At 41.1% G+C, this 17004-nt stretch overlaps 2 protein-coding genes across 2 annotated transcripts; one reads left to right on the top strand and one right to left on the bottom strand.

Annotated features, from left to right (window-relative positions):
• Positions 1 to 855: 855 nt before the first annotated feature.
• ercc1 (excision repair cross-complementation group 1) lies at positions 856 to 3472 on the bottom strand. The gene is made up of 9 exons (XM_085765573.1): positions 3290 to 3472; positions 2755 to 3165; positions 2468 to 2571; positions 2213 to 2312; positions 2022 to 2098; positions 1681 to 1780; positions 1408 to 1479; positions 1239 to 1307; positions 856 to 1154 (listed from the first exon to the last, which is right to left on the bottom strand). The coding sequence occupies exons 1-9, from the start codon at positions 3347 to 3349 to the stop codon at positions 1095 to 1097; spliced, it is 1053 nt and encodes a 350-aa protein (XP_085621699.1). The 5' UTR covers positions 3350 to 3472; the 3' UTR covers positions 856 to 1094.
• Positions 3473 to 4619: 1147 nt separating this feature from the next.
• On the top strand, positions 4620 to 16316 carry sona (SON DNA and RNA binding protein a). The gene is made up of 10 exons (XM_085764205.1): positions 4620 to 4799; positions 6894 to 6981; positions 7392 to 7599; positions 8304 to 8380; positions 8487 to 10313; positions 10581 to 10974; positions 11154 to 11677; positions 12522 to 13009; positions 13155 to 13247; positions 13798 to 16316. Exons 2-9 carry the CDS (start codon positions 6954 to 6956, stop codon positions 13227 to 13229), a joined length of 3621 nt encoding a protein of 1206 aa, XP_085620331.1. The 5' UTR covers positions 4620 to 4799; positions 6894 to 6953; the 3' UTR covers positions 13230 to 13247; positions 13798 to 16316.
• The last annotated feature ends 688 nt before the right edge of the window (positions 16317 to 17004 follow it).

Raw genomic sequence — 17004 nt, 5'->3', positions numbered from 1 at the left:
CCTTCACTTGCCGTCGGATTTTCAACCGTCACTGGGTAGTTATTGTACAACGCCAGTAACGTATGGCAGTTATTATGCATAATGTTAAATAGATCCTATCTATGTATATTTCTTGTGACATCGAATTAATCGACGTTTTGTATTCTTTAATCATGCATCTTGCAGTTAGGGAAAGCACGTTATGGAGTTGGCTCTTCAATTTGCCACCGTATAGGCTAACTACTACGTCACGTGTGTCATTTTGTTATTGGAAGAAATATCTACTCTTTTTTTTTTTCTTTTTCCTTCTTCATTTTCTAATCAAAGCACCGAAACACACACTTTAAGTTAAAATTTGTCAAATTGACTTCGGAAACAAGGAATTTCCGAGGAACCCCTGAAGGCAACATCACGTTGTGCATTTGAGTGCAGAAACAACTTTTACGGCTCCTCAGATTTACCAAAGACTGTCAGTCTTTAGTCTGGGACTGTGAAAATCGTTTGGTGTAAACCCAAGACCTTTTTGGATCAGTATTACCCCTGTTTTGAGAAACCTTACTGCTCTTATTTGTATTGAAATTTATATTTATAAAGCGGGACAATCTACATCATTTATATTTATTATTTTATATTTTTAGTTTATATATGGACCAGTAGCCTAGTCAAGATTTAGGCATTCATATATTCATCAAAGTTCACCATCAGCCCAAGATAAGTTATCCAGCTCCCATCCTCTCTCTGGATCATCAAAATACTCATTTGCTGTGTTTACGTTCCATCTATTTGAACAATATCTTTTTGTGCATGAACAAGGTATTTTGACACTGGTTGTTTTGTGTTGAGTAAATTCAATGAAGGCACATTACACATCATATAAACAGTACAAAATATTTATTTTTTTATTACAAAGTAATACAACAATGAACAAACAATATAACGCCATAAAATAATATCAGCTGACTCTCAATCTGACAGCCATCACATTGTACACATTTCTTTTTGACTCAGTATAGAGTGTTTGAAGGATTCAGTGCAGTCCTTGTTTGTTACTGTTCAATGTGATGCCTTTGTGGAGTTCTTTTCAGAAGCAGGTCACACATCACTGGTCAGAAGTTTCAGTTGTCTGTCTTTGACTTGAGGAAGGGCTTGTGCAGCACATCGTAGAGTCGTCTCGCCTGTGTGCACAAAATCAAGGCAGTAATTCAACAAATGTTCCATGTACCATCCATATATTCATATCCTGGTGAGTATTTATTTACCTTTTGTGGTCCAAGGCCGGGACAGAGAACCAAGTCCTCCTTAGACGCACTGATGATTCCTTCTACAGACTGTAAGAAAAATAAATGAATACAAAAATCATCATCTGAGAGCATTGACCACAATATGAGAACATCTATAAATGAAATCAAGTGGAATGAGACTACTCACTGTGAAAGTAGACAGCAAGGTAATGGCATCAGTTTTGTTTATAGATTTAACAGTGGTGAGGCAGTCTGAAACCTAAACAAAGAAAATTAAATTAAAAAAATAAATAATCATCAAAAATTAACCTACTTGAGCACACAGCAAAACTTTGGCAGATTATTTTCTTCCAAATGCATCATATTACTTAAATCTGTCATATCATATTAAAATCATAACTCACCTTTCTGATTTGGTAAAATGATAGCATTGAAAAGAGAAAATAATAAATCCACCAACCTTTGATAGATAGTTCTTTTCAACTTGCTCCTTCAGTAGGTCTGCAGGTTTCTTTTCATACGACTTATATGTTTCTAGGTAACGTCCTGCCTCCTCTGGGCTGTCAAATCAACATACAGACATTTAAAACAATCTCCCAGTACAGTCCCTTCTATGTCTGTGTCCTTCTTGGCAATGACTGTTTGACGGTGTTCACTGTTCTTACCTGTTTTCTAATATTTTCTGTTATGTAAACCCTTGTTCTTCTTTGCTGTATTTGTTGGTTCTCTCGACACCATTGTAAATGAGGACCTTCCTCAATGATAAATGTTATAAATAAATAAATACATCTGTTGTCCTACCTCCAAGCCAAGATGAGTGTGCAGTCAGCCATGATGCAGATGCGAGCCAGCTCCTTCAATGCATGTTGGGGATCCTTCTGAGATGAAAAACCATAAATAATAATGATTTTTTTAATATAAGAAATTTAACAATTAATTAATACGACTCATCAATGTGAAGGTCAGTGTGGCACAGCACTTTTAACACTTACCACATCCACCTGAACCAGTAACACTCGCAGGGTGAAAGTCTGTCCAAGCTGCTTCAAACGGTCATGGATGTAGTTGGGGTTGAGATTGTGATACCTCAGACTTGGAGCCAAACCCAAAAGCAACATTAAAACAAAACAGAACACACAAGAGGAAGATAGCATATGAAAAATGTGTTTAGGCTCAGATCAGGTGTAAAACACAAACTGTTTACTTCTTGATCTTACACATATTATATTCGAGGGACAAAAACCCACCTAAGGAAGAGAGCACACGTTGTCTGTCCCAGCACATAGTCTGGTACAACATCTCCAAACTCCCATGGGACGCTCCTTACAAACTTCAGAATAGGATTTCCCCTCTGAATCAGTGCAAACAAGTGTAAAGTTAGATTTACCACAGAGGAAACAAACAAACAAAAATGAAAACTGTATTGTTTCTTTGCAGATGCAACATTACGTGTCTGATCCGCCATGGGAAGTAACTAAAAAACGAATTTCCTGGTAATTTGCCCTTGACTAGAAATAAACAATAATTCTGAGACCTGTCGAGGACTGACAACGATGCTGCTTCCGGACCCCACCGGTTTAGGACCTGGGCAGAGTCTTGGGTCTGAGTGAGCCTCTTTCAGGTCTGTGCCAGCCACATGCGTCTGCCCACTCTCCTGTTCAGCCCCTTTAGTGGAGCCCTGAATCGTTTCACATCTTGCTGTGGCAGAAGATCCTGAACTAGCCTCGGTTTGTTTCAGACTGGCAGATCCGTCGCCTTCAGGCCTGGGCAGGTTGGGGGTCTCCTTTCTTCGAGGAGATTCAGCCACATTGCTTTTACTCTGGACGATGTATTCTGCATAAGACAGGGGCTGGTTCACTGATCCAGGAGCAGGATTGGCTGATGATGCATATGAGGCTGATGTAGATTGTCCCGCTTTCGTTGAGGACACAAACTGCGGCTTTGGCTGGGAAACAACAATGAATGAAATCATGTGAAACAACCACTCAGGTCAACCCGCTCATGGCTAAGCTAAGTTAGATACCAGCCGTGAGAAGTTGGCGTTAAATTCTGCAAAATAAAATACTGACCGGTGTTCTTTCTTTCGTGAAAGCAGAATCGTCCAGGTCGATGTTAAACCTCTTCTTCATGTCACTCGGCTAATAAAGGCTTCTCAACTAAACACATGCTACTCACTAGTGACACTTTTCGTTATCTTCTCTCACTAACAACAACTCAGACAGGGCAACAAGGACACTTCCGGTTCGTATCCTTCAGAATAAAAGCATCATCTCCACAAACATTTGCAGGGCATTACCATACAGTCTATGCAGGGCACTCAGAAAGAATCTACACCAAGTACTAACTTGTGTCATAATAAAGTTTTAACCACGGGGAGTACAATTATTTTTGTTTGAAAATTACTATATACTCCTCTTAAAAAAAACAGCACAGGTAGTCTACATTTCTAAAAACTATTACACAAAAGAAAAACACTATGCCTATATGTTATTAAATAAAACAAACAAAAAAGTTTAATTATTGCACACAAATAAAAGACTAGTCAAGAGTCAAGGATAAAGTAGCAACTGAATACAATTTAAAAGCTCTGAGGTTTCTGTAACATGAGCCCATGAGCTGCAATACCACAATGTCTAACTTTTAAACTCTTCAAATGTCATTGCTGTACTCAATAAGATGTTACCTGATTTAGAAATGATAATCAAGTGGTTGGCACCACTCAAAAGATACACATGGACACTAGTAGGCTGACTCAATTAAAATAAGTTCAACCAGACAGGGTAAAAGACGTTGCCTGTCATTATACAGCATGAAACTAGTACTAGGGCTTACCTCTCTAAATTAAGTTGCAGCTTTACTGCCTGTGGGAATACATCAACAATGAAATGTGAGTGCTACAAGTTAATTTAATTATGTGACTAAAAAGAATATGAACAGCTGGGGCAGTTGAGATTTTTCAGACTTTTCTTCCCTCCCACTTTTCTTTTCCCTTTTCAAATAGCCTAAATATGCTGTCTTTTTGGCCGAGGCCAGTTAGCCATAACTGGCTAGAACTGATTGAGAAAATGTTCTTTTTTTCTATGTGAACCACATAAGTGAAATAAAATATAACTTTTTTCAAGCGGTGTGCAACAGAAGGCCCGAGTAACAAAAATGAGGAAAGGGGAAAAGAAGAAAGAGAAGATAGTCACTGTACTTTTTCAACAGCATGCATAGCATGAAAAAAAAGAAAATAAATAAACAAGGTAATGGATAATCCAAGGTGCATCGACAACAACAACAAGCAGTTGTGATCACACACAGTGGTGAAGTTTGCCCATAGGTGTATTACATTTTTATTACTTGGTTTTTCCTTAGTTTGCTGCCATGGAGTGGGGTAAGGTTGCCGGGGAGACCGTGACGCCGCCATTCAAACTGCGCAGCATGGCATGTTGGGAAATCTTTCCTCATCATGGCGGACCAGTCAGTTGGCTAACAGTGACGGTTAGCACTCTCGGCGATTGTTTAGTCCCGCACACTCCAGGACCGCAGCCATTGGTGTTTTTTGAACAGACACTGTAGCCACCGAACATAACCTGGGTAATTATATGCTACACAACGGACTGCCTTGAAGAGCGAAGGAACTTGTTTTGCTGAGAGAAGTAGCAGCTAAAACTAGCTATTTAAATAGCTACGAGCGTGCTAACTTAGCCTAGCAACAGTCTGTTGAGGCCGCGTTGTGCAGGCGGCATGTTTGGCTCCTCCATCTTATAAGTTGTCCAACGGGTAGGCTTTGCACAACAGTTTGCTGTTAATTGAGCAGCTATCTAATAAAAACACCAAGTGACGGTTAACGCAACCTTTCGTTGGCTTAGCTCGTGTCCACGGTGGTGCTCTTTGAATGGACGATAGCGCTAGCTGCGGCAGCGCAGTGCAGGCCCAATGCTGTTTGGCGTTATCTAACGTTGTAATGAACTATTTGTTGTTGCCTAAAACTTTTGCACTCGGCTTGCCTCCGTACCGCATCTGGTCGGTATGTAAAGGATGTATTTTGTGTGTTATTTACCATGGTGATATTAGTAACAGAAGACAGAAGAGCTAAATTCATTAACGTTTCATGACATCTAAAATAACACGTTGGCAGCCATACGCTTGATGGTTAGCTTTAGCTTAAATTGAAGCGACAACGTATCAGTTATATGTTTCGACAAACGCTGCATAATCCTGGATGTTGGTATCTAGTATCCGTACTATTATCGTATCGTTGTTTCAGGGTCAGTTATTGTTGTTTACAGTAGGGCTGTAGTTTCGGGAAATGAAGGCTGTGGATGTTGTGAATGCAATGTGCGGGAGACTGGCTCCATGACCCATGTTTGAAAACAGCAGTAGTCCGTCACATGTTGGTGTGTAAAGTGGCATCGCTAATGTTGATTGTGATAAAGCTTCGCGACTGTAAAACGATTAGTTGCTTCAGACAAAGCTTGGTTTTGTTTATTTCTAAAACGAAACAATATCGTAATAATAAAACAAACCATCTGCATATACGTAATGGGCTCCGTGCCAACAGCAAACCCAAATTCTGATGAGTAAGATGTCTTTGAGATTAGATGAATTCTGAGTTTGGAGTATAAACTAAATTTATAACTTTGTCTGCACTCGCAATAACGTTACTCATTTCAATGCAGGGACAGTAAGCTTTGTTAGAGTAGAGGGGGATCTGATTGTATTGTTTAGCTAGTCATTTTCCCACGCGCCTCGTGTTTACTAAATGTAGGCTAATCTTTCTAGATCGTCTAAACGTGAAAAGTGTGTTAACATATTGTAAATTGCAAAGAGTATATGGTCACTCTGTTATCTTCTCAGCTAAGGCATTCTGTAGGTTTTTCTAAGATCATGGCTTATTGTGTGTTTAGAGACCAGAGTTGTTTTGGTTACCCTACAGCTGAGTTGTAGTAGACCAGAAATAAAAATGCTTTTGTGAGACTGTAGTATGTACAGTAATTGGGGCAATTCAATATCACATCGGCCAAAAGGTGCTCCTGTGATATCAGTATTGATCACCTGTTTTTTTAATTGTGTAGTGAAGGAGATCTGGTTTGTCAGGGACATAAAGTGAAGCAGTAGTTCACTGGAGTTCACCGATAGTTCAACCCTTTTTGTTAGGATGCATTTTTTCGATTTCTGGACCCCCTTACAGCAAACATTGGAAATGGATCATGAAACAGAACATGTCCAAAACTGATCCTGTGTAGAGGAATTATACAGAGGAGGTTCATTCAGCAGCACTCTTGAAAACAGACTTTCAGTGATTCTTGCACTCATGAAGACTTAAATGTTTCATTCAAATTGTTTTTGAAAGGTGTTGATTCAGCTTGGCATTCATTTTGGATGTTGTAGTTTTAGGTACTGTTGGCCATACCTGATCATGAGAGGTGTTTAAAATATTCAATCCACTGCATGTATAACTTATGATGTAAACAAGTATCTATATCACATTGATGCACCAGACAAAAGGGATACCGATTATTATCATTATTATTATTATGAAGTTCCTTAGTACCCTTCCTCTCCTTTTATGTACATTACATAAGACGATGTTAGTACTTCTTGATGTAATCAAGATGGTGTTACTTCCATTTTGCCATAGCATGGCATTGAAATGGTGAGTTACAGTACCTCTATTTCTCTCCTTAGTGTTGAGCGAGGGAGCAGCACACCGGTGACTTTACGAGGAAGAAATCAGCTACTGGCACAATGGAATGTGCAGTGGACATCCCATCAGGTGAGTGCTGGGTGGTACTCGGCTGTCATTAATATGTTTCTCTTCAGCTGCATTTTTGACCTTTTTAGAAGCTCCATGTTGGACAAAAGTCACTGTACATGCATAAATAGCACATATACATACATATTTATAATGTGTAGTTTGTGATATGAATAAGAATTAAGAATAATACTACTTACTTTATTATTTTCCAAAAGGAAATTTGTTATACAAATGATGTATGCTGGTAAGCGAATCACCGTATCATGTGTGTGTCTTAAACAGGTTATGTTAATTACCAAAAGCCTAAAGGTCAAGCAAAATTAAATTCAGTAAATTAAAGTGCAATTAATTGGTTTAAAACATACCTTGCTGTAGGCTATGTATTCTGCCATATACTTGTGAAATCTGAAACTGGGTGCCCTCTGCAGGTGAGGATGAGGCACCAGAGAAAGATGACTTGAATGCCAAGGAAATGAATGAGCCACCTCATAAGAAAAACAAGAAGCACAAGAAACACAAGAGCAAGAAGAAGAAGAGAAAGAGAAAGGGGGAAAAAGAGAGCAGTTCAGAGTCTGGCGCCGAGTCTGATGTTGAACCACAACCTCCACCAAGACCTGTCCGAACCACCAGAGCCAGGTGAGAAAAGCTTCAAAAGATATAATTACCAGTACCAGTAAACCAGTATTGTCTGAGGTGTGATTGATAAATCAAAATGATCTTCCTTACATTTTGAGATTCAAATTGTGTAGCAAAGTAAGATATGAAAAAGTAACAAATTTTGTATCACAGTGTTTCTGATTCTTGTTTCTAGTATATTTCTAGTCATATCTATTGCTGTTCAGATCTCATATTTAAGCTGTGCCCAGGAGTTTTGAACATAAATCAATATTTCAACAAAAGAAGTCAATAATATGTAAAATGTGTCCCGTAACTCCTTATTTATGACAGATTAAACTATACAAATGTACACGTTGTAACATCGCACATGTTATCTACCGCTCTATTGATTGATTTTTCGCTGGCTTCGCTGTAAACAAATGCACTTGGCCAGGACAAGGGTTAACAAAACAGCGGAAAAGCGACCGGGCTTACGTAGTTCCTCTTTAACAGATTGGAGTAGAAACATGGGGTGCCGGAGGCATGAGGCACAAAGCTACATGTTGACAGAGATGTAATTGTCCAGAATTTGGTTAAAAAGTTTTATTTCTACGTCATCTTGGGCATTTGTCTTGAGAAATACCATGAAGTTCTACTGAGTGGAGTTATATGCTTACCTTTAACAAGATTCTGTACATTACCCAAATTAAAAAGTGTAAATGAACTTTTTCTTGTGTTTATAGTGCCCGACTGGCTGCAGCTGCTGGAGCTGGAGAACATGCTGGGCTAAAAGAGGAAGGTAAAAAGGATGTTATTACAGGTAGGAATTCCTCACACATAAACAGATCATTTTGCTCACAAAGCAGGAAGTGATTTTTTTTTCTCTCCAAGTTATTATTTTTAAAAATATTTTTTTCTAATCTTAGATCGTGTGGACACAGAAGGTGATTCAAAATCCAAAAAACACAAAAGACATGCTGCCAAGAAGAAGAAAAAGAAGAAGAAGAAAGATGAAAAGCAGGAAAAGAAATCTCCATCTCGCTCCCCATCTGAAAGCAGTTCAGCTTCAGGTTCCGAGTCTGAAGGTGAAGGAGGTAAAGGAGCTGCAGATGGCAAATACTCTCCGGCTGGAGCATCTGACTTGCAAGAACCTGTTTCCAAACTGGGTTCAAAAAGCAAACGTGGAGAGGAGAAGGGGGTTCCCGTTGTCACGCAGAAACCTGCACCGCTTGGAGTGAAGAAAGAGATTTCAAATACAGATGTGCCCCCAATGGAAGGGAAGGGCAGTAACACCAATGGATCTGAAAACATGATGAGGTCGCCCTCTGCAGCTCTGGACGAGATGACACAGACGGCGACAGTTAGGGTTAAGACAGAGGGTAGTCATGGAGATGGTGCGTTCAGCCATGCCCAGGAACTGCCTGACATCATCCCTAAACAGGAAGGTGCTACTCCAAGAGATGACTCGGGCGTAAAAGATCAGGCCAATTCAGTTCAGAGAGCCATGGCTAAGGAATGTGATGCATCCAGGTCTAGGTCTCCCTCCCCTTCCAGGGCTCTGGACATTAAGAGGTCTGGTTCAAGTCATAGTCGGTCCCCGACATCTAGTCCCAGTAGACAGCAGTCTGGTGATCAAACAGCAACAACAATGAGAGAACAGCCCAGAACCCATTCCAAATCACCTTCAAAGGGAAAACGCTCTACAACCCCTCCAAAGAGTCGGCAGCTTTCCCGCTCTGGGTCCCGCTCTCAGTCTCCTAAACCTAGAAGGAAGTTGCGTTCTCCATCACCCAAATCTCCTAAGAGAGGTAGCTGTCAGTCTCGGTCCACCTCTCGCTCACCCACCCCCAAGAAGAAGGCAAAGTCACCTAAGAAGTCCAAGTCTCCTAAACGTCGGAGAAGTTCTTTGTCGGTCTCTCCTAAACGTCGCAGGGGTTCCCCCTCTCCTAAAAGAAAGGTGTCCCGATCACCTAAACGTAGTGGGCGCAGGTCCCCCTCTCTGTCTCGCTCCCCAAGGAGAAGTCGGAGGTCAAAGTCACGTTCCCGTGGTCCCGCAAGGCGCTCAAGGACCCGCTCACCCAGACGAGGTGGTGCAGTTGGCAGGCGATCGCGGTCACGCTCTGTCACTAGGAACCGTCGCTCCACCTCCAGATCTAGACGTGTCGTTCGTCGTTCCAGGTCACGTACACCGGCGAGACGTGCAGGAGGCAGACGTTCCAGGAGTCGATCCTTGTCACGGCGTAGGAGGTCACCACCCCCTAGATCCCGCCGTTCACGCTCCCGATCAATTCGCAGGAGCAGACGGACTCGATCCCGTTCTGTTGTGGTCCTGAAGCGCGGCCGTCGCTCCAGGTCTAGAACACCTCCCTCCCGACGACGGTCTAAATCCAGGTCGCCAGTCAGAAAGCGCTCTCGTTCACCTGCCAGGAGAAGTCGTTCTCCACCAAGGGTATCCAAGCGCTCCAAATCCCGCTCGTTGTCACGAAGGCACCGGTCAAAGTCACACTCACCACTACCTGGGAAAAGGAGGTCCAAATCTCCAAAGAAGAGTGGAAGACGGTCCAAATCTAAATCTGTTTCTGCAGGCTTGAACAGATCAAAGTCCAGGTCCAGGTCTGAGTCAAGCGATGGGCGGTCTGGCAGCTCCTCCCCAGCTCAATCCGCATCTTCCTCTCCTGTTAAAGCAGCGATACTGCCTTCTCCAAAGGCAGAGCCCACACCTGCAGAAACTGGAGGACCTCCAACTACAACAGGTTTGACTTTACATTTCTAGGTTTTACTGTAATAATTCAAATGTATTTTCTTGAATTGCTGTATCTGATCTGCTATTAGGAGTGCTTCCCTGTCACTGCAAAACAAAATCCTGAATCCAGACATATCACCCACACATAATTATAGTCCACTGACAAGTTACTCTTATGCCCGCATTCCTGATCAGATATGCTAGTTAGTTGCTACTTAGTGGTTTCCAATTGGGAGAATATTAATTAATGAATGTCACATTATCATGCACCATGCAGGTGGCTGGAAACCCGTGCCATCAGCAGCTGCCCTCAGCCCCCAAGTTGGGAGCTCCTCAGACAAATTGCAGGAGCAGCCTGCAACCAATCATGACAAGGAACAGATGGAGCTTACCAGCACATCCAACGAACAAGATGATTCCAGATCCAGGTCTGCTTCCAAAGAGCCTAACCCAGATGGATCAGATTGTTCAGAAGGCTCAGATGAAGAGGAGGAAGCTTCCTCTCCAGTTAAAATGATGCCTAAACGTCAGAGAAGCCCCTCACCATCTCTTGTGCAGAAGAAGCAGTTGTCAAAGTCACGGTCACCCACTGAGTGCAGGAAATTTTCACGCTCAACTTCATCGCCTCGACGATCAACATCCAAGTCTGCATCACGAAGGAAGCAGTCCAGGTTTGTGATAATTTTTTTCCCTTGGAGCAGAAAGAGTATGAAGTTCTTTAAGGTATTGGATTTTAAAGACTTAATTAAGGAACTGCATTTGATAGGCATCACCAGAACTAATGCTCACAACATGCTGGACTGCACTGTGTGCAAGTATTCATCAGTTATATCATTGACTTTTTCCTCAGGTCCAAGTCTCCAGTGAGGAAAAGAGAATCTGTCTCTCCATCAGAAAGGAAGAAGCGACGGTCTAAATCACCTGCACGCAGGCGACGGTCACGGTCGCGTTCCGCCACACGCCATAAACGTTCATCCTCCAAGCCTCGAACCAGAATCCGCCGTTCAAAATCTCGCTCTCCAGCCCGCAAGAGGCGATCTCGAACCCGTTCACCCAGTGGCCGAGGGAGGAGGAGGTCCAAGTCCCCACAGGGGAGCAAGCGATCCAGGAGCCGCTCCGCCGGCCGAAGGAAAAGGTCTAGATCTGGAGACAGAAGCAGGCGATCAAGGTCTCGCTCCTCTGATCGTAGACGCAGGTCTAGATCAAGGGGCCGAGGGAGGCGCCCAGTGTTTCGCAGTCGATCATTTGACAGACGCGACAGGTGGAAGAGGGAACCTAGCCACTCTCCAGTTCTCATCCTGCGCAAACAGCGCCGCTCAGGGTCGCGGACAAGACGCAGCACCAGCAAGACTCCACCACGGCTGACTGAACTGGGTAAAACAACCAGATATTATCCAATGAAGCAATTAATTCTTACATTTTTGATTCTGTATTTAAGAACACTCATGCAACATATTAGGTAGGGGTGTCACGATTCTCCAAATCCTCGATTCGATTTGATTTTCGATTTTAGGGTCTCGATTCGATTGTCGATTTTTTTTTTTCTTTTTCTTACAGCACAGAGGCCTATGCCATTTTCAGACTAGTCTACTCTACGATCATTGGTTTTATTCATCAAATTTTGTACAGTAAATCTTATTTTACATATAAGTGATGCAATTTCCATAATGTATCACATTAGGCACTATGGTCACATTTAAATAATTTATTTACAATATAAAGGTAACAATTTTGCCCCCAAAAACCATGATCCAGGGGCCAAAATTGCCCCCAAGGTTTTGAAACAAATCTGTACATTATCATAATTTTATTTTCATTAATTTACCGTTGCGTCATCTCCTGATGTCGACTAAATGTAATGTAAACGAGATTGCGCTGATACGGAGAGTCATGTGACAGACAGCGGGGCAGAGCTGCAGCTGCTGTGCTGTGATGGACCTGATCAGACTGGCGGTGGCCCACAGTGAATCAGTCCCAGATCCTCCACCGTCACCAGATCCCCCGAAAGATCGTCGATCCTCTATTTGACTTTGATGTTCGAGACCATGACGTAATTTCGATCGATTTCAATAAAAAATCGAAATCGTGACACCCCTAATATTAGGTGAATTACCAATTTCTTGTACTTAATGTTGTCTTATTTCCCTCTCTGTCCACTCTTGCCTATGTCCCATTGCATTACCCCTCCCCTGTCTCTCTTCTTCACCTTTATTTGCAGACAAGGACCAGTTACTGGAGATAGCTAAGGCTAATGCTGCTGCTATGTGCGCTAAGGCCGGGGTTCCCATTCCTGAGAGTCTTCGGCCAAAAGCCATCCTCCAGCTCCCTCTACCCACCCCATCCCCTGCGCCACTCTCCTTGCCTCTACCTTTACCTCTCCCAATGGGCATGGGGATGCCCAACATGCCGAATATGCCCAATATGGGTCCAATGGGGATACCCAATATTCCCGGAATGCCCAGCATGTCCAACATCACCATGAGTGCTGCTATGGCAAGTATGACAGCGGCTACCATGACAGCTGCCTTGACCAACATGGGTGCCCTTGCGGCCATGCCTCCCCTTGCCCCACTTCCCACCATAACCAACAAGCCCCCCCCATGCCTGGCGCCCCCAACACCAACCCTTAACCTGGACCACATCGAGGAAGCAAAGCGGAAGGTCACACAGCAGGCTAACATACACACCATCAAGGAGCTTACTGAGGTAAATAGTGGTCAGTGACAGTGACAGTGATTGTATTTTATGTGAATGTTTAAATGAAGAAATGCCAAAGTGTGTTTTTTTTTACATGTTTACCTGTGTCTATACAAAGTAATGGATGCATCTTTCCTTCTTTCTTTTTTTGTAGAAGTGTAAGATGATTGCGAATAGCAAGGAAGAGATGGCCATTGCTAAACCCCATGTCTCAGATGATGAAAGCTAAAACCGCCAATCCCTCACGGTAATATTTCCACTCTTTGTTTTTCCATTTCTTTGTCACTTAGTATTTCTAAATTTTGCCTCATTCCATTTGGGCATTGGGTGTTTTAATCACTCATTTAAAAAACACTTTGCATGTTGTGATTCTCCTTTCCACACTTCATATACCAATAGTCAGAAATTGAATCCTACAAGTGTTTTTATTTCAAGATTATTACAACAGTATAAACCTTCTCCAGATTATATTTGATCCAGTAGTAAAATACCCATCTGCCATGTTAATTTGAAGTCAATTCTTTACCGTACTGCAATATTTTATAGTTTACTGTAATATTTAAATATTTATTATTCCACATTTGTCTTTCAGCATAAACCTTTTACAAGCATCATATTTTAGAGAGTTAAAAACAATTTATTTATATATATTTAGATATTACCTTTTGGTATTTTCCACAGTTTCACAACATTTAAAGTCTAAATTTAAGTATTTAATTGATTACTTGAATCAACAACATGAGCCTGTGAGATTGTTGTATGTGGAGCATTGATGCAACATTTCTCTTTGCACACAGCCACTCTCATCGAAGGACTGAAGGAAAATGTAAAAAAAAAAGAAAAATGCTTAAAAGGAGGACCTACCTTTCCACAGTTCTCTCTGGCAGCCAGATAGCCTGACTGAGCCTCATAAACCACCTAGAAGAAGAGCACCCTAGTTGTCACAGTTATGATGTAGGAGCACCGGCACCAGCCACTGCCCTCCTCAGCTCCCCAGTTTGTTTCTGTGTGTGTGTGTGAGAGAAGGCCAGACTGTCATCACTGATACCACTGAGAAAACTGGACATGCTGACCTGTGTGCACAGTTGTATGACTGTAAACTGAATCCTGTGTGTGAAAAGTATGTGTGTATATAGTGACTTTGACCACCAACCCCTCAGTGTTTCTGCTCATTCAAGCAGTCACTGTTGTAAAGACTGAAGAGAAAACAAACCAAACTAACTAGTGGCGCAAGTGTTTTTGTAAAAGATTAGTTTCTCTAAATTTGTTTTACCTTTATTCTTTCTTAAATGATTGTGTTGAGTGGAGGTTGCTTCCTTGTTCTGCTGTATTCCCCTGGTTACCTCTAGTCCCATGGTTTTATAAACAAATAATGCAAACAAAGTCTTGGTAGACCCTTACTTGATTTGTTTTCTTAAGCCTAGGTCTCCAGGGCATGCGTGTCGTATGAATCCTGGACCAAGGTACCAGGTTTGGTTATTTATTTATATAGAGGGAATAAATAATACATTGGCTGCTAAAAGAAGACAATTTGAAATTTGGCTGTGACAAAAATGATAATCTCCACTCACAAAATATAACTAATTCAGTTAGTACTGCCCTGGGTGTAAATTTACTCAAACCTGGTCTGTCATTTGGGCTTTGCTTGGATTTAACCAGGAAATAGATTTGCTCTAGATTTGAATTGGCATTTCATTTGCCACAGTTTGAACACCACCATCCTAACACACATTGTTTGTGTCTTGCAGAAGACCATAAGATGTGATGTAAGGTCCAGTGTGTAGGATTTAGTGGGATCTATCGGGAAGGTCGCAGATTGCAACTTGCTGAATAATCCCCCTTCGACCTCCCTTTCCAAGCTTGTAGGAAGCCTTCAGTGGCATTCAGGTAACATAAAATGAGGAAGGCCTGTGTCGGCTTACTCTGCTCTGGGCTACTGTAGAAACTCGGCAGGCTTGTTGGAAACAACCCAAAACCTATGTAGATATTTGGGGCTTGTGCAAATCTAACAAAAAGATGAATGATTCTTAGTTTCAGGTACACAAATGAATGAATGTTAAGGAATATAATGTCTTTCAGTAGACCCCTCTCAATCCTACACACTGGTTCTTTAAGATGCATAGAAGGCATACATATTTTAATTTGCTCTATTAATTGGCACAATGCCATTTTTTTAAATTAGGAGAAACATTGAAAGGTCTGTGTTTCTATCATTCTTCATCTGGGTTTGATTTTTGGAGCAACAAACGGCCACAAGCCATAAGAATTAAGACTAGTGGTAAAAAAAACATTTAACTGGTCCCTGAACCACCAAGTATAAATTAGATCAGTGTAACAAGTTTTAGTTCTGAAGAGGAGCAGGAAGGAGGGAAATGGAAGTTCTCTTAACTTGATACTGTAAATGGAAGTCATTCTTACTTGTTTCATTGTGTGACATACACAATTAAAACAGTTTTGAATACACGTTAGAGATACTTTGGTCTTTCTCTTAGGCTGTTTACGTTATTAATACATAAATGCCATTGGTGTCATTTTTTTTTAGAGGCACTCGAGATAAGAATTCATGTTATTCCACTGAGGGTGACATGTGGTAATAGGGCTGAAGATGTTTTTGCGTGTTAGACTGTCAGGTTCTTTTATTTTCAAGTTTTTCTTTAAAAACGAGTTTTAACCACATGAAATTTGACCACATGAAATCATATTGCAGCATTGCATTCAAGAGGCAAATAGAGAATTGTTATAAAGAATAGAACATGTAGTAATGTGCAAACAATTAAAGACCCAATGAGCCCTTTTTATTTAATCTACTCATACAGTTAATACCTTCTTTACATGTAGTTACTGTAGCCTGTATTAGGTCCTTTGTGTGAGCTAAGTTAACAGGGTCCATATTTCACTGTAAGTATTTGTCCCATTGGATCACCGAAGAACAAAGACGAACTTGGTGCTTTTGGGGAAACTGGCAGGGATGAGGTTTTTTCTGGTTTTTAGGGAATCTTGCACTCATAAGTCTCATTTATTCAAAATCTGGATCCATCCACCCATATTTTTTTCTATGCCCAGGGCTGTTTAACTGTTGAAGATAATCTGTGACAATTTCGTCAGACTATAACTATACTGACTGTACCAAAAGTGTTGGACTATTGAATTGATTCCCTGGGGAAATCTTTAACTGTTTTATTGACAAAAAAAATAATTAAAAAAAATTGCATTTTAGGATTCTTTTCTTCTTCTTTTTTTTTGGTCATTTAAAAATGACACCGCTTGCTTTGTACATAAATGTGTTGATGATTATTAAAAACCTCAGTGATCTGTATTTGTTCTTGCCTTTGTTTGCTATGTTCACTTAAGTCAGGTTCATAATGTCTCACTTCACACAAACATTGAATGCCTGCTAGAAATGGAAAGGAGAAAACAGTGGAGTTGGTTAGGTGGAGAGGATGGTTGACCTAAGTCTTGGATTTGACCATGCCAGCATTTGTAGGCATTATACATGTTAAAGTAGTGATTAGTTATGATATGGACAAATTGTATGATGTAGATTACAGTGTATTGGAGTGACCTGATGTGAGCTTTTGTATATTGAAAGTTTGAAACAAAAGCTCAATTGAATTGAAATCAGCAAGAAGAAATAAACACATTGCTCAATGCCAGTCCTCTGGCTCCACCTAGTGGTCTTCATGATTAATTGCCTAGGTTGTAAATTTGAAGATGAGGAAACCCATGCACAAGGTGAAACTTGGTAGCTTAAGTTTTTTAAAGAAATGTCAAAAACTGGATTTTAAAAGTATATTAGAATCTAACATCAGATGGGATGATGAACAAATGGTAGAATCAAGCCATACTTAAAGCCAAAATTTAGAGCAAAGTCTACATCCTGACCCTTCCTCGCTCTCTCAAACTGAATTAATTTGCAGGTTTAGAATGAATGGACTTATATATGCAGTGCCTTAAATGTGAATGGCGCGAAGCTGTACAGTGTTTGATGCTTTCTGGAAGTTTCC

Source organism: Trachurus japonicus, chromosome 21 (genome assembly GCF_045865225.1).
Source record: "Trachurus japonicus isolate A0001 chromosome 21, Traja_1.0".
In the NCBI taxonomy this organism is placed as follows: domain Eukaryota; kingdom Metazoa; phylum Chordata; class Actinopteri; order Carangiformes; family Carangidae; genus Trachurus; species Trachurus japonicus.
The sequence above is the reverse complement of the archived record's forward strand: the minus strand, read 5'-3'. Positions and strand labels throughout refer to the sequence as shown.